The sequence below is a fragment of the Suricata suricatta genome, chromosome 8 (genome assembly GCF_006229205.1).
Source record: "Suricata suricatta isolate VVHF042 chromosome 8, meerkat_22Aug2017_6uvM2_HiC, whole genome shotgun sequence".
In the NCBI taxonomy this organism is placed as follows: Eukaryota; Metazoa; Chordata; class Mammalia; order Carnivora; family Herpestidae; genus Suricata; species Suricata suricatta.
The window spans coordinates 9,972,182-9,993,608 of NC_043707.1; the positions used below are offsets into that span (position 1 = coordinate 9,972,182).

Sequence of the window (21,427 nt, forward strand, 5' to 3'; positions counted from 1 at the left end):
GTCTGTGTTCCCAGAGCTTTGACTAGTGCCCGGCACATAGTAGGCGGTGACTATTTGTTGAGTGAATGAATGCACAAATGGATGGGAGCTGTGGTTACTCTCTTGTGTCTTGCACACTCAGTCTTTTCCTCTAATTCACGTGGACTCTTGCTGCGTTATCCGTATTTCACATCTGACACTTGTCACCTGCTCTGGTTTTTGGGCCATTGTCTCATTGTCCCCTGAGCAACCACTCAGTCCAGCTTGGGGCCTCTGTGAGCCTAACAGAGTCTCAGACTTGAATGTGCACCTGGAAACATAGGTGGCCTCCCCTGGAGTTTCTGTGTCAGTAGGTCTGGGTGGATCTGAAAATTTGCCTTTTAACGTGCTCCCGGGTGATGATGTTGCTGGTGGTTGGCAGATACTATTTGAGAATCAGTGCTATGGGGGGGGGGGGAGTAAATGTCAGCAAGCAGGCTGGCCTCTCTCAAACAGCGCCCCTTCCTTCTCTGTCTCCCTCAATGTGGACTCAGAGGGTTCCGGTTTGTTAAGAGCATGTGGATGTATCCTAATCCATGGCGGGATCACCGGTGGGCATGTGCCCTGAGAAGCCCTCCTTGGTCCAGGAGGAGGTGTGGATGAGGTGCCTATTGCCATGTTGTGTTTGGAGGCACAGAGGTGGTGGCCTTTTAGGGGCCTGTATAAGCAGGGCTGATATTCTTCTGCTTCACCATGAAACCACTGGGTAAAGGAGATTCACATTAGCCATTTGGCTGGCTCTCATGTGCAGAGGAAGAAACAATGAGGTTTGGGGTCAAAACACTCCTTGTGTCAAAGATGCACACCTCTGCAATTATACCTACAGTCAATCATAGATATTGTTCAAGGATAATCTTATCTCAGTAATGACACGGTAAAGCGTAGTGGAAGAGGAGGAAATGTGGTGGTGAGGTCTGACCGTAGATGTGACATCTGTGTGACACTTAACCTCTGTTCTGCTCTCTGTGCAAACACTGAGCTGGTTTACCAAGTTTACATTGAATTGTGAAGGTCACTGTTGTGGTTGAATTCTGTACCCTCGCCCCGTAACAGAACCTTCTTTGAAGGCCCTAGAATGGGACTTGACTTAGATAAAGGATTTTGCAGATGTAGTAACTTGAGGTGTGGTTGTCCTGGAGGAGGGTGTGCCCCTCACCCAGTATGCCTGATGTCCTTAAAAGCGGATCTTCGTGGGAAGACAGAGACTTTGGGAGACACACCAGGTGAAGATGAAGAGCTGGGTGAGGCTGCTGCAAGCTAGCAAATGGCAGCGATTTCCCGCAGCCACCAGAAGCCAGGAAGAGGCAAGGGAGGAGTCCCCTAATATCTTGATTTCAGACTTCTGGCTTCCAGAACTTTGACACAGTACCTTTCTGTGGTTGGAAGCCACTTAGTTTGGGATACTTTGTTATAGCAGCTGTGAGAAACTAATACAGTCACTCAACACCTCTCAGCTTGTTTTCTTATTTGTCAAATGATAGTAAAAAGAATATTGACCCTTCAATGAGTGTCAAGGAGATGAAACGTGATGACAAAACCTAGTTGGTGACTCAGGTTGTAAGCTTGCCCTCCATCCCAGCGACTGACTAAGAGGGGCACCAGCCTGGGGGTGTGGATGGATTCCCCCAAATCCTCCCTAGCTACAGGAAACCCAGCGCACGCAGTGTATGGAGCTGTGAAGACGGACTCTTGTTCAAAGTCCTGCACAACTGGCTGTGTGACTTTCAGCAGGTTAATTTGCCTCTGAGACTTTGCTCATCTGCAAAGAAAGAGTAATAAACCTCATAACGTGTTTGTAAGCTGTTTAGTTGAATTAAGGCATGTAACATGATTAGTGTAACGTGATTGCTAATGATGGGCCATTGCTGTACGTGGAGTGTGGTATCAGGCGTTAGCTATGAAGGGGGACTAAGTTTATGGGGTGCAGACGCATTACATATATTCATCATTAAATCTGCTCCACAACTCTGCAAGGTGGGTGTTACTGCTAATTACACAGCTATTGTGAGCAACGTGTGGACTGTTTTGCATGAAGTCCTTATGTAATCTGTAATTGCAGTGATCTTTTTAACTTACTGATGTCTTTCTCTCCCTCCTACCTCTAACAAGCCAGTAGCTCCGTGGAGTAAGGGGCCTTGTCCTCCAAAGCACAGTGCTCCGAACATAGCAGGTGCCGGTCATTGTGTTTGGAATGAACAGATTTAAATTCTCTCTCCTTTCAGGGCCCTTGCAGATGTCATGAGGCCACAGGGCCACTGCAACACTGACCACATGGAGAGGGACCTCAACATTGTGGTTCATGTCCAGCATTACGAAAACATGGATACCCGAGCTCCCATAAATAATCTTCGTAAGTATAGCTGTGCGGTCCGTTTCCAGCCCCTCTGGTGACACAGGTAGCAGTCCTGTGTCCACATTTCATCCAGTGTGTTTCAGTTCACTAAGAGATTTTGTGTTTGTTGACCAGTTAGAAGTTTTCTTTCGCTCTCCGAGATGAAGCTAGCTGTGTTGGACATCATCAGCTTTCACTTGGTTGGTATCTCTGTTGAAAAAGAATGATCCTTGTGGTTGGTTTCATATGGTTGGTTCTTCTGTTAACTAATGGCCCTCTTGGTTGGCTCATCATGGGTAGTTAGTTAACCAATGAGTTACTTGGTTGTTTTATTTTAAATAGTTCATCTATTTGGCAATAACCCATTTTATTCATTCATCTTGAGTGGGAAATCGATTAACCAATGGTCCATTTGTTTATTTGTCTGCTTCTTGAGGTGGACCGGTTGTGACCTTTAGGCTTTATGCCGGTTTCACTGAACAGAGAGTAGTTTGGAAGAATTTGATCTCTTTTTCATAAAAATAGAGTTTTCTAAAAATCATCCCAAACAACTCTGTGTGCGTACACATGTGTGCACACACGCGTGTGTTTGCGTGTGGGGTGTTGAGTTGTGGTTATGTTGGCTTGGGGTGCTTATTCCTTGCAAGTATGTTTTCAAGTGACCCCCATGTTGAAGTAATGTGGAGGGCTTTGTTTAAAATAACACAAGCCAGACAGTTTAAAGGATGCATTTAGTTGTGGCTGGAGGTTCTTACAAACATGGCATGTTTTAAAGTCCGGGTCGCCTTTGCTGAAGCCGTATTACAAGAGTTCCATTGCTATTTTATTTGCTGAATCATCGTTTTGGACTATCTGGCTCCAAATTTTTATGCTTGATGGGTAGAGGAATAAATCTGCGGTGTTTGACACAGGAGATGTGGGTTCTCCGATCCTGCCTTGTGGTAATTTTTCACAGCCTTGGAAATGTTGCCACTTATTTATCAAGTCAGTGTTTACATGGTTTGGAAACAGGCTACCAAATAGAAAGTCTCAGGTTTCATTGTATCAGTGATTTGGCATTATTTATTTATGAATCAGGCCGTAGAACGGCATGAGGAATGGCCACATTTTAGAGCGAAATACATCAGCAATTGGAAATTTTATGACCAAATCTCACAGCCCCGAAAGATACGGTAAATTGCGCCAACTCTGAAACGGCAGTTGCTGAGGCCTGTTCTGGCTCTGATGGAAACGAGCACATTCCCTGTCGGATGTCGCTGGGAAAAGAGTGGAACCTAGCTGTATGTTGGTTCGGGATGTCACAGGCGAGAGAACGTGCTCATGGAGTAGATAAAGGCGACATGGTGTTGCGTGCGTGGCTATCCAAGGGGGACCGTTAACAAGTTTCTCATTTGCAGTTAGAAGCTTTAAGATGATTTTTGAATCAACATTCAAATAACAAACGCATTCCAGTCACCCATGCTTCATCATTGCATCAGGCCAAAGGGCAAGGAGCATAAATGAATCTTGTTTAAATACGGGACTTCTCTGTAAAGTTGTACTGAAAACAAATTACTGCTCAGAGGTGGGTGTCCAGGCACTGAAGAATCAGAAGTCTCTTGTGACAGACTAACTTGGTTTATTATGATTCTTGGTTTTGGTCTGTGTCTGAGTCTCCGTAATCAGAGATATTTATACCAATTAACAAATGTCTTGTGATATTCTACTGGGTAGATGTATGCTAGAGCATTCCTGGGGGATGACAGAAGAGAATTCCAGGTGGACACAAATGCTTTATGCATTCTTTTTTTTTTTGATGTTTTTTTAAAGTCTTTATTTTAGTTTTTGAGAGACAGAGCAGAGAGCGAGTGGGGGAGGGGCAGAGAGAGAGGGAGACAGAATCTGAAGCAGGCTCCAGGCTCTGAGCTGTCAGCACAGAGCCTGATGCGGGGCTCGAACCCATGGACTGTGAGATCATGACCATAGCTGAAGTCAGATGCTTAACTGACTGAGCCACCCAGGCGTCCCTTTCTGTATTCTTACAAGATGTTAATTTCCTATACTTCTGGTGGGTTGATCCAGTCCTTATTTCCTAGAATTTTTGGAAATTTCTGGAAAGATAAATATATAGCTCTTCCACAGATTTATATTAATCAGTTTAATTTTGTTTTAAAAAGTTTTTTAATTTATTTATTTTTGAGAGAGAGACAGAGCAAGCAGGGGAGGGGCAAAGAGAGAGAGAGAGAGAAGGAGGGAGGGAGGGAGGGAGGGAGGTGTAGAGAGAATCCCTAGCAGGCTCCACACTGTGAGCATGGAGCCTGATGTGGGATTCAAACTCACAAAATGTGAGATCATGACCTGAGCAGAAACCAATAGTGAGACACTGAACTAATTGAGCCACCCAGGAGCCCCTTAATCAGTTTAATTTTTATAATTAGTTTAGTAGTAGGTAGTAAAGAGAGTCTTCCTTGTAGTGATTTTATCTTTTTATTGATTCATAAGAGCTATTTACATATTGTAGAGACAGGAAAATTTTACATGTTTGGAAGAGGGCATGATTTAGGGAGTTCATTGAGAGGATAGGCCTAAATGATTGAAACGAATCAGTTATTGGGGGTTCAAGAGGCCAAGAAGTCACCAGAGCCCATTTTAACCTATAGAGAACTAAGAGAGAAGGAATCCATTCCAACTAAAAAGTTAGACCAGCTCTTGGTGACAGAATTAGAATGCACCTATTGGTTATTGAACTATTCTCTGGACATTGTGAGCAATGAAGATTTACCATTACTGAAAATGGAAAGAAAGATGCATCCATTTGTGATATACTAAGACGGGGCACATGCTATTGTTGGGGTGCTCTTCATTAAACATTCAAGTTACCAGATTGGACTGGAAATTCGATAACCCAAACCTGAATATTTTCATCTCTATTCAGTGATCCATTTAACATAGCTTTCAGAGAATCCTCATCTCCTCTATTTCTCTTTCCTCATCTTTTTTTAATGCTTATTTATTTTTAAGAGAGAGAGCGAGTGTGTATGAGTGCGCATGAGCAGGGGAGGGGCAGAGAGAGAGGGAGACACAATCTGAAGCAGGCTCCAGACTCTGAGCTCTCAGCACAGGCCCTGACGCGGGGCTTGAACCCACAAACCAAGAGATCATGACCTGAGCTGGAGGCAGACACTTCGCTGACTGAGCCACCCAGGCGCCCTTCTTTCCTTATCTTAATACTAATGCTAGCCCCTTTCTGATCTTACCTCTATGCTTTGGTCAAGCTAAGAAATCAAAAGTCTGCAGACATCTGGATTTTTAGAAGGAAAGGGGTGGACACAGACTAGGGTAGAGGCACACTGGGGTGGTCGGGGGAGAAAGCTTCATTGTGGGGAAGTGTCGTCAACTTCCCTTTATAAACTTCTTGGGGTTGATTTTTCCTGGGAGATGCAAGCCTTGCCTTTTTATCTGAAGATGAATTTTTCTTCAGCTGATGCTGTTCATCTTCTTTCCAGGCATTCAGTGATATTGCCTAAAAATATTTAGTCTGATAATCAAAAGGGCCTCGACCTCTTTGATGAACAGGATGTAGATTCAGATGAGATAGTGATTTTTCGCAAATGCTCCTCGGCTTCTGTATAATTATAGTTTGCTTTTGAAGGCACATTTTGTCCTCAAGTGGTATGAACGTGCTTCTGTCTCCCCCACCCCGTCCTTCCAGGGACACTCCCGCAGCTTTTCGGGAGTGCAGAGTAGATGTAGGCTCCCTCTCATCTTAAGGATGGGAGATGTGAGGGGCGCCTGGGCGGCTCAGTCTGTTAAGCCTCCGACTTCAGTTCTGGTCATGATCCCATCGTTCATGAGTTCAAGCCTCACGTCGGGCTCAGTGCCGACAGCACAGAGCCTGAACCCTGCTTCAGATTCTGTGTCTCCCTCTCTCTCTCTCTGCCTCTCCCCCACTCACACTCTGTCTCTATCTCTCAAAATAAACAGTTAAAAGAAATGATGGGAGACGTGAAAGAAAGGCCTTGGGTACAACAAGAGAGCCCAGATTGGTGTTTCTTAGCTCATTTGTGTTAACAGCACACTTAAAAAATATATACATTTGTATGTGTATATATATAATTTTAATTGTGAAATAATTTTATATTTACAGATAATTTGCAGAGATGACACCCAGAGTTCTGTATACTCCTCACTTACTTCTCCCTAATGTTAACATCTTTCATTACTGTGGTATAACCGGTCAACATGAAGACATCTACATTGGTACATTCCTTTTAGCTAAGCTGTGGGTGGTATTCGGATTTCACTAGTTCCTCTTCTCATGTCCCTCTTCTGTTCCAGGATACAACATTGTATTTTGTGCAGTCAGCTTGATGGTAGAATTTTGCTTGTGCAGTATTGTTTAATGATGTGGTGAAGACCAACAACAACACTAAATAAGTCAGCAGCAGTTACAATGCCTTTATTGCCACAGGAAAGAGCGTGTCTCCCAGGGTGTCTAAAAGCATCCACGTAAAATTATTCACCTGGTCAGTGTCGGAATAGAACCAGTTGATGTCCTGACTGTGCTCTCACATAGGCTCATGGGACAGGGTCCCCTCTGGGCATTTCACCCAAACATGAAGCTCCTTTTTGGAATTGGGCTGATGTTACAGTGTTTATCTAGCAGGTGAGATCTCATGCCAAACAGGAGAAATGCTGGCTTGATGTTTTCGGACCCAGAGTCCGTCAGAAAGACCAGGCTCCCAATCCAGCCTCCGCTCTCCCCTGGCCACCTCCCCACCACCCCCACCTCCAGGACCACTTCCCAGCGGGTTTGCAAGGAGCCAGATGAAATGCAGACCCATGATTTAGCTTCTGAAGATGTTGTGTAGCTCTTATCTAGGGCCAAGTGGATTTCCATTAATTTCCCAAATTTACCAAGACACCCAAATGTCCTGCACTTGATTTTGGAGACCCTGGCAGGGATATATATTTTTTTAATTTTGGAGAGACAGAGACTGGGAGAGCAGGGGAGGGTCAGAGAGAGAGAGGGAGATATGGAATCTGAAGCAGGTTCCAGGCTCTGAGCTAGCTGTCAGCACAGAGCCCAACGCAGGGCTCGAACCCACGAACCGTGAGATCATGACCTGAGCCGAAGCCAGCCACTCAACTAACTGAGCCATCCAGGCGCCCCCCTCCCCCAATATCTTTTAAACATTGGGGGAATCTCCTAATGAGGGCAGGTGTTTAAGAGTAAAAAAAATATGTAAGATAGTGAAATATTAATAGTAACTTATATAGACAGCATTATAACCCCCCTCCCCTCCACACTGAATGTTGAAAACCCTATTAGGTTGGTACTGTTATTTCCACCATCATAAAGGTGGGGAAACTGGAGCTCAGAGAGGTGAAATGACTTCCCCAGAGTTCCTACAGCTATGAAATGGTGGAGCTGGGATTTAAACCAGGCCAGTCAGACCCCAAGGTCTGTATTGTACCTCCTAGACTACGTGACCTCTCCTTTGGGTACAGGCACTTACAGAAGGGGGACGTTTCCCCCCGACCCCCGCTGCCCCAGGAGCTCAAGTGGTTGAAGGATATGTGAAGTGAACCCAAAGATCCACTAGGACTGCAGGCAAGAGAGCTGTTTCCAAAACACTCCAGTGCAGGTCTGGTGAGGAGTCCTTCCTTAGGAGGAGCAGTAACCTTTATAGAACCCTCAGCTCTGTGCCAGTCATTGTGTGTTAAAGCTCTGTACGCATTAGCTCATTTTGTACCGAAAACACCTCTCGAACGGCCTTACTCATCCCTGCCCTGGGATCTTTGCACTTGCTGTGCTCCCTGCGTACAGAACCCTGCTCCCGGGCCTCTACCTTTGCACACCGTACGCTGAAAGCTGCCTCTTTGGAGAGGACTTCCTTGTCTCCGTTTGGCCCCCAAGTTACTCAGTGTTCCTCTTTGTCCCATTATTTTCTTCATGACTCTTGTTCCTTCTGAAAGTGTCTTTCTCCTTATTTGTGCCTCTTCCACTGCAATGTAAACTGCAGGAGAGCACGTGCTTTGTATTGTCACGGCGGCACCCCACGGTGGGAACTGGGCTGGCTCACACAGCAGACCCATCCATTTCTGTGCAGTGAATGAAAAAGCCTATGGATGGGTATCCTCATTCCTGTCTCATGGAGGAGAAAACAGACTCCTACAAACTAAGGAACTCACCTCACATGAAGACTGAGCTTTACTTTAAAAATTGCCAGGAAAATCTAAAATTATGGGGGATGGCAGGTGAAACAGAAGGGGGGAAATATTACTATTGCATACTACCACTACTAAATATTGTTGTTATTATTTGGTGGCCAAATGCCTGGGAGTCCATTCTATCTTTGTGTGTACTTGAAACTATTTGCACTAAAATGAAAAGTGAAAGAACTTGTCTGTAGTTAATAGATAGAGAAACGAGGGTTCATCCCCAGGTCTCTCTGACTATATGGCCTGAGCTTTGTTGGATACACATGGGGAATCTTTTAGTGAGTATTCCGGCTCAGGAAGGGTAGGAATCAGGGCTACCTTCAGGACTTTAGTAGGTGAAGTGAGTAAAGCATCACTTTTGTCTTTAACTTCTGTATCTTTTACTTCATATTATGCAGAGATAGAAAAGTGGGATTAGCTCTGACCAGCCAGTGGCCTGGCTTCCCCTGGATCAGCTGTCTGACCCCCGTTCATCAGTTGAGTGGGGTGCAGAGTATTTCAGCCCCTCTCATGGCGGTGGTGGAGCCGGGTCTCCAAGAAGGCCGTGCTTCGGAAGTAGGGTAGAGATTGCTGTGTTGTTCGTTGGGGTGGGGGCAGGAGTTGTGTTTGTTTTACTCACCCCTGGGTTTCCAGTGAAATCACACAGTGTACAGTGTTCCTTAGGTATTTGTTGAATGAACAAACACACATGCATGGATGGATGAATCTCTAGCCAATGGAACCCATTAGTAGGGCCCTTGGGACTTTGAGTTTTGAGGGAATTTGGGCAATTCCCACTCTTGTGAGGCTCCAACTCTTTTCAATGAAGCCATCGCTACCAACACTCTTGTTTCTGAAATGTGAGCCTTCTTCTCCATGATAGGGCATGCTAAACTGTTCCATCGGAAGATCTCTGACTGTTATGGCTTTGGCACATGAGTCAGAAAGCGATGAAATTAGAGCGAGGGGTTGAGTCTGAGTGGATTACTGAACATATTTGTAGGTTTGGTGCAATGGCTTGATTCACTTTGGTGTGGTTTTAGATCAAGAGTTCTGGTTTTCTCCTGAAGTATTCAGTGTTACAGAAGGGTCTCTCATGTGTGGTTGATGCCCACTAACCACGTCCCAATACATCTTTGAGATAGTGCAGTGAGGCAGTAGGGGATATGGGCTGGGGTGGTAGATGTAACTGGGTATCTGCTCTGTTGCCTCTTGGCCATGTAACCTTGGGCAAATTCATTTCATTTTCTGAAACTCGGTTTCCTGTTCTATAAAAGAATAATACAAGGTTGTTTGGGAGGATTAAGTGCATTAACACTGAAGTGAACTCAGTATAGTGGCCAGTAACCTCAGTGTTGGCCATTTCTTTTATCATTTGTGGAATGAGTGAACATTCGTGCTAATGTGGTCCATTACTGAGGGGGAGATGATACGCACCACCATGAATTCATCATGCAGTTGATATTTCAAAGTGAAAATGTTTGCCCTCTGTGTGTGTCAGTTGGTGACACAGTCTCTGTGTGTGTGTGTATGTGTGTGTGTGTTACTACTAATGTTTTTGATGCCAATGCGAACTGAAAAATCTGTCAATTTCTTCCCAAGGAAATATTTCTGATGGAGCAGCTGTCTATTCTTAGCCATTTGTTCTTGTCTTATGTTTTTCTTCTATTCCTGTTGAAACACACGAGCTTTTGTTCTGTTAGGAATATTGGTTTTAATATTTTATTTACAGTGGCAGACCAGGCCCCTAGGAATCTGTAGGTCTCAAACGCGTCTTGTATTTTCACCCAGAAAATGAGATTGTGTATTCATGAGGGTGTGTATGTGTGTGTGCAAGCAACAAAGAAACAGAGCCCTTAAAAAGAAAAAAAAAAAAACCTACCACTTTCTGTAAGCCATCTCCTGGGCTGTTTTCAAAAATTGCTCCTAATGCTGGCCACATGGCATTCCCTAATTAGATTTGAATTGCTTTTCCAAAGTGCTCCAAACCGGCTGTAGGACTGTTTGTAAAGAAAACCTAAGTGCCCATCACAGTGTCTGGTTTGGTTTAAAAGATGCCAAATTCTGTTCCTTCCATTGTAGGGGAAGCCTGGTCTTGGACACAGTTTCTTTGGGAGAGAGTTTCTATTTATATGTCAGGATTAAATGATGCAGCATGCCTACTATGTTTTTGACACCTTGTGTGGATATAAAGGGAGTAATAGACAAAACGGAGTAATGTTTTGTCACATGTATGCATTTTGCTTCTCATAATAACCCCATGAAATAATGGCAAAAGATTTTATACCCACATATTATAGTTGAGAAGACTGTGGCTCAGAGAGTTTAGGTAGCCTGCCCAAGGCCACAGAATGGTAAGTAGTTCAGATCCTATATGTGGGTCCACACATGAACCCATCTCTGTCTGGCTTTAAACTTTGTACTCTATTCAGTAACCTTCCTTGTGCTTTTCCCAAGGACCTACATGGGGTGATGCTCCAAATTGTCTCTTCTTCTCTTTCTTCTCATTTATTGCTTTTTGCTAACAATCTCTGAATATACACTACACTAATCTTTGAAAATGGACCAATCAAGATAAAGTCACTGTTTCTGTTTTGGAGGACTCAGATTTTAGCCAATTTGTCTGCCAATTTAGCCAATTAATTTCCTTTGAATTAATCAATATTTAACTGATACTTATTAAAAATCCTGCTATGAAATAGGCATTGTGCTAGGAATTGTAGTTACATAGATGACTGAGACAAAAAATAGGAACTGTCTTCTTGGAGTTTATGAGACAGTGGTGTAAACAGGAAATTGCATAGAAGCATGGTAGGTGTGGCTGGGGGTACATGCAGGAGACCTCCTTGAAAAACTTGTGGCCACAGAGGAGTGAAGAAATTAGGACATTTTCCTGTGAAATTGATATTTTGCTCTGAGAGAAATATGCCCTAACAATTTCCCAAGAATCATAGGGAAAGAAAGCAGAAAAATTTCATGTACTGATGCTCCTCACCTTTGATTGAGGGGAGATCCCTGAGTCTTAGAATATAGGTCTTTCTTGCAGGTTTGATTAGTTTTATACAAATTGTCTAACGGAGAAGAGGATTTTGTTTGGTTAGGGTCATGCTGCTTTTGGTAGGAAAATGAAAATGTCACATCTGACATGGAAGGACCAAAATTGTAGGATTTGATGTCAGGAGTTGAGTAAAACAGTACTTTGAAAAGTCAAAGTACTGTTTTCAGTTCAATCAGCTTACTGTTCTTCAAGATTAGTGTTGAATTTTTTCTTCTTTTAAAAATAACAGCCAATGTAAAATTAAGCAACATAGTTTGATAGCATAATACATATATTAAAATAATTTATAATGCTTTAAGAAGCTGCCTGAAGACCCCAATAAGAATTCTCAATAAAGTTAATTACAAGTTGAAAGGGAAACCCCATCACATTATTCTGAGAATGCAGTTAATGAAACTTAGTATAATCATAATCTGAATTTTTATTCAATGGAGACTTAAACTCATTAATTTAGGTATTAGACCTGAAGTTGTGTGCTCCCATGAAGACTACCATGCTCAAAGCAGAGACTGTATTGTATTCTACTCAAATCCAGCTCTTTGTCCCCCAAGATGGGCCCCCACATTTGGGGATCTGTCCATGGTGCTGAACCACTTCCTGATGCAATTCTTTGGTTCAAAACACCCAGCCAGAAAATTTTATCTCCTAGAACGCTGGAGCTTGAGAGAACTTCAGGAATCATTCTTGCTTTTGGTGCTGCACACTACTGGTTTCAAAGATGATTAAAATTTTTAAGGAAATTGAAGAACTGGGGGATCGACATAGTATACTAACTTCCACTTTTGCCAAGAAAGGACATTTTGTAAAAAGTAACTATAAAATACTACCACCATCATTTCACAAGTGATACAGGCATTTTAACACCAAAAATATAGGTAGGGAATACTTCTGAAAATAAAATACAGTTTGTGAATCAAATGAAGTGTTAGTTTTATGAAAAATTCATTCCACTGTCCTTATTCCCTCCCTCCCTCCCTCCCTCCCTCTCTCTCTCTCTCTCTCTCTCTCTCTCTCTCTCTCTCTCTCTGCCTCCAGTAAGTTGAGAGTGAGAACATGGATTTGCAGTTTGGGGAATAATTGATTACTCCTTAAGTGGTTTGCTCACTGAATGAGTCTTTATTGAATTAATACTGGGGCTTGGTGCTAGGGATATAGAGTTTGGCTATGTGTGTGTGTAAGTACATAGGTATATGAATATATATGCATATATATGCATATATTACTTCATAGAGATTATACTCAGTCCATTCTTTGCCTTTTACAAATAATGAAACAGAGAACCAGGAAAACTTAGGGGTTTTCTTAAAGTTATACAATGAAACTTATCAGATTAATATTGTCTTAAAATATTATTGGATATTTTGGACACAATAACTGATCACAAATACATATTTACTCATCATTTCTCTGAAATGGACCTAAAGATGTGAAGGATAGGATTAGGTATTGGTATAGTACTAGTTTAGTTTGATGCCTTACTGCTAATCCAAAGGATCTCTTTGAAATATTCAGATGTTCTTAACATTTTTATCAAAATATTGACTTGTCAAAAGCCCATGAATTGGAAGTTGTATAAGGGCAGCATGTGGTATTTGACCTCATTTATTGAGCAATAACAAGGAATGGAGGAAGCGCCTATTTTTCAGAGGTATTACTTGGAAGATTTTAGCACATGTATTCAAAGTCAAAGAAGGTCATCAAACAATTCTTTGATAATAGCCAACAAAGACACTGCACATGTTTTTAAAAATTGTTCCTTGTGAACATTTTTGTTCTCTAATCAGCTTAGAGGTGGCTGGGTTCAGATTTTGGTATGTTTCTTTAAAACATGTATTTATTTATCTATTTTTTACTTACCACTGTTACATACATCCATATGATTACAGAAATTTTCATATAATGTCCTGAAAATTCTTGCTTCTGTCCTTTAGAGCCCATTTATAGATACAAACACAACCTTAAGACATATAATTGTCAATTCTATGTAAACTAGAAAATTTACTTTATTTCAACATGTATGTACCATATATGATATACATTCTTCAATTTCATCTACTTTGTTCATTGTTCTGCTTTCAGGGCCTGTAATGGGGTCTGCCACATAGTATGTGCTCAATGTGTAATGCCAGATGAGTGAATGAATTTATAGCATCTTGGCACTAAAAAGAAATTCAGAGATTAGTTAGCTGGTCACCTTAATTTAATTGCAGAACTGAAAAAGCATCTATAAATTTTACCTGCCTAAAATTGCCTCATTTTTGGGCAACAGCACCCTGATTTTTCTTTTGGAGGAACCATTTCTCATCTACATTTCTTTTCTTTTTTAATGTTTGTTTATTTTGAGAGAAAGGGAGAGAGAGAGAGCATAGCACATGTGTGCAGGTGCGTGGGCGAGGCAGCAGAAGAGAGAGGGAGGGAGAGTCCCAAGTCACAAGACATGGAGCTTGATCCTACGAACCGTGAGATCATGACTTGAGCCCAAATCAAGAGTTGGACGCTTAACCAACTGAGCTGCCCAGGCGCCCCACCATTTTATTTTCATCCTAGTTTAGTACCTAAAATTACCTTGTTTACTTATTTTCATTGTGTCTTCTGCTCCAAAATGTCAGCTTCATGATATCAGGGACCTTGCCTTGTTCCCCACTTGTACTTCCAGTGCCTAGCATAGCGCCTGGCCCACGGTAGGTGCGCTATAAAAATTACTCACACGAATGCTGCCAAAATACAAGACTGGGCACATTTTCAAATTCTTGCTACTATTACTACTTCTTTGTCAGTTCATCAGGGTTTTATTTCTTATGGACTGAATCTCCAGTGTTGTTATCAGTTTAGCAGATGCCAACTTACATGCCAAGAGAAGTTGCATAAGTTAAAAGATCGTGAACAGATATTCCAGCATTGCCTGGAAATTATGAAATGTCACACAAAGACAGTGCTTTCAGAATCTGGTCCACCGATTTAATAATAATTGATTTTTTTCCATTAGCATTTCCCCCCTCCCCCATTTTGTTTCTTTCCACTTCTTTGGGTCATAGATGCCCGCGTAATGCCCCATCCATGCTGACTCTCAATTTAATCAGCCTGAAGGCAAACTAAGGAAGGAGTCGGGTGTGTTTGATAGTTATGCAATCGCTATCATGTGTTGATATGGATAATAAAAAAAGACCAAGACTTTGGTGATGCAGAGTAACATCACCTGTCTGGGATCACAATATTAATTTAAATGTATTGCCAAGCAGAGTATTATATCTCCAGCAGCTATGTTCCACATTTAATTATTGCCTTTAAGAGGAAGTCTTAACAACCCAGAGGGAGGAGGTGGTGGGTACCAGGGGGGAAAATCACAACAGACCAACAGATCCATTTCATATCCTGTAATTGGACAATCATCCACTGGCAGGCCCTAAGCCCTGGTTTATCCGTGGTTATGATCAATTATTTACCCACCCTTTGACTCTGAGTCCCCAGATGCCTCAAATATGCCACCAGATCTTATAATCCTCACCTCTGGAGCAAAATCAGGTCAAGCTAAGAAAAGCATTTAAGAACAAAAGATGCAGCCTTAGGATTTTCCGTCCTGAATTCTCTGGGCATCTCCTGCCGCCCAGGATACTTTTTAGTAAATGTATGGAAAGGAAATGGGATACAATGTGTTGTGTGGATAGAGGCGATGGAGGAAGGATGTTGGTTTTCTTGTTCCCTTTTCTCAGTTTTCAGTCTTTGTGACCCACTGTGCTTGCTTCAGGAAGGTTTCTGTTCTTGCCTGCCCATCTGATGGAGCCATCACTGTATGTGAAATGCCCTATGAGGCTTAGTTGGGGGAAAATAATAGCACCAAAAGCATTTATTGGATACCTGCTGTGTGCCGTATGTTTCAAATGTATTATCTCTTTTAATTCTCTTACCAAAGAGAAAGTGGGTAGGATTATCTATATCTGACAGAGTAACCAGGCACGGATTATCCTTCTGATACATGGATTCAAATACAGTGTGGTCTGACTGCAACGCCGGGGCCCCTTCTTCCACCCAGAATAGGTACCCCTAGGGTTCCTTGGGGGTGCTCTCACTCATGGCCCCTAGTGTCTGCATGAAGTGGAGTGTTGCAAGGGTCTTTGAGGCTGTGTTCAAGCTTGGTGGGCATGAGTGGGGAGATTGAGTAGCCGCTCTGCTGTTTGTGTGCGACTTATGTGTACCCCTATTTCTGCAACACATAAATAAAAGTCCCTGCAAAGACTTACAGTTTAGTAAGGGAGGAAAGATGAAGGTAATACAAAATGAAGGAATATAGAACAAATTGATGGATTGGAAAGACCTCAAGTGTATATTGCCTAACAAGTGGCATTGAATGTATAGCAGCTGATTAAGCATATCTTTGTTGAATGAATGAATGAATGGACAGTTTGAGGCACTTGATAACTTTCCGTTCTCTTAGGTTCTCAAGCTATTTACATGTATCAAGTCATAACCATTATAAAACTATGTATCAGAACTGATTTACTTTTAGTTCATATAGGCATGCCAATCCCGGACTATATTCAGAGTTTATCCTTGGGTGTGTTTTCATTTTTTAAAACATGGTTGATGTAACAGAGAGCAATATGAAGAATGCATATGCATCTTGTAAATGTGCTGTTGAAAATGGGGCCTGGTCTATCGTTCAATCCTTTCTATAGAAAGTGACTTGTGTATTACACATTCATTCAGCAGACCTTGGTCTTGCATTATCTTGTTTAAACGCTGTGCTAATGGAGCAAAAGACAAGCCACGTCTCTGACCTCTGGAGTCTACAACTGAATGATGGAAAACTGTTCTTACATTCAATAGATAAAAGTAAGAATTGTTATTTGTGACATCTCTAGGACGAAACAAGGATGGTGATAAGATAAGGAATAACAAAGCTAGGATCACTGAGGAGGTGACAATTCAAGTGAGAAGGAATCATCCAAATGAAGAGTGGGGGGAAGTAGTATTTTTGGCAGAAAAAACAGAATGTGCAGAGGCCCTGAGGCAGGAAAATCCTTCACCATGCCTGCAGAGATCAAGGAAGCCCAGTAGGGTGAGAGTCTGGTGAGGGAACGAAAGGGGTTCTAGAAGTAAATGTGGAGAAGGGCTATTCAGAAATGAGAAGGAATAAAGTGAGATACTAAGTTTAAACTGTCTCTACAATTAGTTTTTTTAATGTTTATTTTAGAGAGAGAGACAGACAGGCAGACCGAGTGTGAGTTGGGAGGGGGCAGAGAGTGAGGGAGACACAGAATCTAAAGCAGGCTCCAGGCTCTGAGCTGTCAGCACAGAACCTGGCGTGAGGTTTGAACTCATGAGCTCTGAGATCATGACCTGAGCCAAAGTCAGATGCTTAACTCACTGAGTCACCCAGGTGCCCCATAAACTCTCTACAATTTTGTTTTTAACATTGATTTATCTTTGAGAGACAGAGACGGACAGATCATGAGCAGGGGAGGGGCAGAGAGAAAGGGACACACACAGCATCGGAAGCAGGCTCCAGGCTCTGAGCTGTCAGGACAGAGCCCAATGTGAGGCTTGAACCCATGAACTGTGAGATCATGACCTGAGCTGAAGTCTGAAGTTGGACTCAACAAGTGGGGGAGGGAGGGAAGGAAGGAAAGAGAGAGAGAGAGAGAGAGAGAGAGACAGACAGACAGACAGGGAGGGAGGGAGGGTAGAGACAGAATCCGATGTGGGCCCCAGGCTCTGAGCTGTCAGCACAGAGTCCCCTGTGCGGCTCTGACCCACAAAGTGTGAGATCATGATCTGAGGTGAAGTCGAATGCTTAACTGACTGAGCCACCCTGATACCCCTGATCTGTCCTTCTAATAGTGCTTCCCAGTGGGTGTTCCACGAACACCAGTCCTCTGAGATGTTCTACAAGATGAGAGATTCTTGGCCAAATAAATTTGGGAATACCTCCATGCTCGGTTGCCTCTTGGCGATTTTCAGAAGCCCAGTAACCCATTAAAGACTCGGAGAATACACGCAATGAAACCATTTACAATGGCATTCATGTCAACATTTTTCAGACCGATAGCTCTAGGAGAAACATCTTTCTGTGTGATAATTACGGATATATAGAGGAAATAACATCTGGAGGACTAATTTTGAAGAGCGCTGCTGGATAAATGTTCACGTGGCCCTCCTTAATCACCCTCTCTGGTGGTAAGCTCATTTTGTCCCAAGGCGATCCATTTTTCTTTCAGGCAAGGCCTCCTTGATGGGAGCCACCACCGCAGCCCAGGAGTCCTTCCAATCCTGCACCAAAGCGTTTGGAGGGTTGCTAGGAGACGGGATGCTTGAGCAGTTGAGATCTGAATATAACAATTCTCCAAGTTTCCACAGTTGGAGGAGGGGCAGGCCAGTCTGTTGCCACCTTTTCTTACCTTACTATGGAGGAGTGTCAGGCATAAGTGCCTCTAAGCTGTGCGGATTCAATTCTTTGATCTCAGGTCAGGAATGGGGAGAAGTGAATGGGAGCGGGGAGCCGGAGAGAGAGCGGGAGTGCGAGCGCGCGTGCGCACGCGCGCGCGACATAAATAATGTCGGTATTTCTGGTCATCCTTCCACACAATGAGCATATGCTGAAAGGAGACGGGAGACAGAGTCTGCTTTTGCCTCAGACAGACTCACTTCCCACGAGTTTCTCCCGAGTGTGATTCTAGCATTTAAAGATATGCATTTTTCAGAGAACTTGGCCCCTAAACACAAGCCAGTGACTTCATCTGGTGCTCAATCCGAGAAACAGTCATGGTGGGTGATGTTGGCTGAACATGATTTTAGCTGCTCCCTGGGGCCTCAGACCCCTGCACAAGAAGGGAGCCCTTGTCGAGTTCTGTGCAACCCTTACTTGGTGCCCACAGCTGATGCTGACCTGCCCACCCCTTGGGACAGCGCATACCCCCGCAAAGACGTCTCTTCTGGGGCCACTGTTATAACCTGGAACAGAAAATATGGCCGGGTACCCTCATACAGCTAGCCAGTCCTCTTGTGAATCAGGTGCCCCCTCCCCCTCGCCCCAACACTTACCTTGCCTTGCATATTTCTTGGGAATTTTAGGGATTGATTTTCGGGTGGTTTGCATCCCTGGGGGTTTCCCAGCAGGACAGCTTCCCGAGGTCTCTGGGCTGTGTCCCCCTGGTCATTTACACACAGTGCATTTTATTGTATGTATCTATTTAATGTTTTATTTTTAATTTATTTTTATTTTTTTAAAGTATGTTTATTTTTGAGAGAGAGAGAGAGACAGAGCATGAGCAGGGGAGGAATAGAGAGGGGGAGACACAGAATCAGGAGCAGGCTCCAGGCTCTGAGCTGTCAGCACAGAGCCCGGTGTGGGACTTGAACCCACGAACTGTGAGATCATGACTTGGGCTGAAGTCGGACACTCAACTGACTGAGCCACTTAGGCGCCCCATAGTTTTTTAAATTTTAGAGAGAAAGTGAGTGAGCATGAGCAGTGGAGAGCGGCGAGGGTGAAGGAGAGAGAATCTCAGGTGTCGGGCTCCATCTCACGAACCGTGAGATCACAACATGAGCCAAAATCAAGAGTCGAATGCTTATCCGGCTGCACCATACAGGCGCCCATACTTAGAATGTGTTTCAAATGTTAATGTTTTTCTATCTGAATAGGTCAATTATTATATGGAGAAAAAGAATCAAGCAGTACAAAGGGTGTAAAGTAAGCAGGCGGTGTCCTCTCCTGGCCTCCAGTGCCCTGTTCTCCTCAGAGGAAACCACTGTAACAAGTGTTACTGTCTCTTCTTCCAAAGATACTCTACACATTTATTAACATCTATAAGCAGCGTTGGGCTTTATTTCACTTACGAGTACATGTCTGCTCAGGCAGCTCAGGCTCCTGTAACAAAATACCACAGCCGACCTGGCTTCAACAACAGAAAATTATTTCTCACTGTTCTGGAGGCTGGGAAGTCCAAGATCAAGGTCTAGCCCGTTTGGCTTCTAGTGAGAATTCTCCTCCTGGATTGCAGACAGCTGCCTCCTTGCCCTCACTTGGTGGAGGAGAGCTATCCGGTGTGTCTACCCTTTTTTTTTTTAAGTTTATTTATTTTTGAGAGAAAGTGAGAGACACAGCGTGAGCAGGGAAGGAACAGAGAGAGAGGGAGACACAGAATCTGAGGCAGGCTCCAGGCCCTGAGCTGTCAGCCCAGACGCCGATGCGGGGCTTGAACTCATGAACCACAAGTTCTTGACCTGAGCGGAAGTCAGAGGCTTAACCGACTGAACCACCCAGGTGCCCCTACTTGTTCTTAGAAGGGTACCAGTGCCATCAGTTGTGGGCCCCACCCTTGTGGCCTCATTTAACCTTTATCACTTCCTCACAGGCCCTGTCTTCAAATACAGTCACCTTGGAGGTTGAGGCTTTAACATATGAATTGTGGGGACCCAGACATACAAACATGCTGTCACAGTGGATGTTGAAGAGTATGTGGGGGGAAAACGCTCAAGGAGGGAATCACTTCATCTAAGTGGCTGTGTTGGGATTCGAACCCCTAAATCTGGCTGGCTGGTGTGTTCCCACTCCATCAGCTCTTCTCCCCCCACCTCCCCTTCCCCTGCCTCGCCTGCCCTCCTAGTGGTGTTGGATGAAACATCACAGGAATGAAAGCAAGGATGAGGCCCGGAGCCTATGCCCAGTGGGGAAGGGGCTCTCTGCGCCTCCCGTGCATAGGAGGTCTGGCAGCAGAGCCTCATTCTCTTGGAACAGAGACGCTGAGAGAGCAAACCTGGGCGTGAGACTGGGACATGTGACTGTAACCGCTCACCCTTCTGCCCGCCGGTGCCCCTCCAGGCGGTCCCGGGCCATACTTTGAGAAATGTTGTCTTAAGGGCCCTAATTATCCAGCTAACTGATTTGGACCCTGGTATAAGGTTGGCTCCACCCAGATATCATATTCATTTTAAGTTGATTTATTTATCAAAGAGGAGGGGCGTGAGCGCAGCCAGCAGGGGAGGGGCAAAGAGAACCCCAGCAGGCTCCATGCTGTCCGCACAGAGCCTGATGCGGGGCTCACTCCTGTGAGCTGTGAGACTGTGACCTGAGCTGAAATCAAGAGTCGGGGGCTTAACTGACTGAGCCCTCCATGTACCCTTTCCAGATAGCCTATTTTAATGATGTGGCTCACACATGGCTCTGATAAGGAAGGCATTTTTTGGTTGATGAACCCCAGGGGCATGGTGCCTGCCTTTCAGGGTCTAAGGCAGAGACCAGAGGTCTCTGAGCTTGGGTGTCCCGCAGACATGGGTCCAAACTCATGGGTTCTGCTTCTTACCAATGGTGTGACCTTGGGCAAAGTACATTTCCTCTGCTCCTTGGATTGCCGTGAAGATTAAATGAAACACCACGTGTGAAAACCCCTGGCGCAGTTCCAAGGGCAGCAGTACCAACACACAAAACATACACACCTTGTCTTCCCTGGTGTCCTGTCGCGATCCTCTGTGACAAACCTGCCTTTGTCCCTGGAACTCGAGTGAGGCACTCGGTGAGACTAGGCTTCGTCAATTACTGCTTCTGGACGAGTTTAGGGGCACGGTGGCTTTTCTCTTTTTTCTTTGCAAGGACAGAGGCTCTGGAACAATCTGTGACTTGGGTTGGAGCCATTTGATATCCTGAGTGTGGTGACAGCCTGCTGGGAACGTGAGATCCTAACAGCTTGCGTTAGTCCTGGAGACAGGAGGTGAGGACAAGGAAGGCTTTTAAGGGTCGACCCCCTGACGTCTCTGGGCACCCGGCTGCCATCTTTCTCGGGGCTAAAAGACTGGAGATTCTAACTCTCTTGAGCCTCCCTTCTCTGTAGGGGAGGGCA

The 21,427-nt window shown here is 44.1% G+C and overlaps 1 protein-coding gene across 1 annotated transcript in view; it reads left to right on the top strand.

Moving 5' to 3' along the window:
- The first annotated feature begins 554 nt into the window (after positions 1–554).
- Positions 555–21,427, top strand: part of LOC115300198 (protein shisa-9-like) — a 260,506-nt gene continuing 239,633 nt past the window's right edge. The window contains exons 1-2 of the mRNA XM_029949837.1: positions 555–622; positions 2,241–2,368. Coding sequence (XP_029805697.1) covers positions 555–622; positions 2,241–2,368 — 196 coding nt within the window. The remainder of the gene's footprint in view (positions 623–2,240; positions 2,369–21,427) is intronic.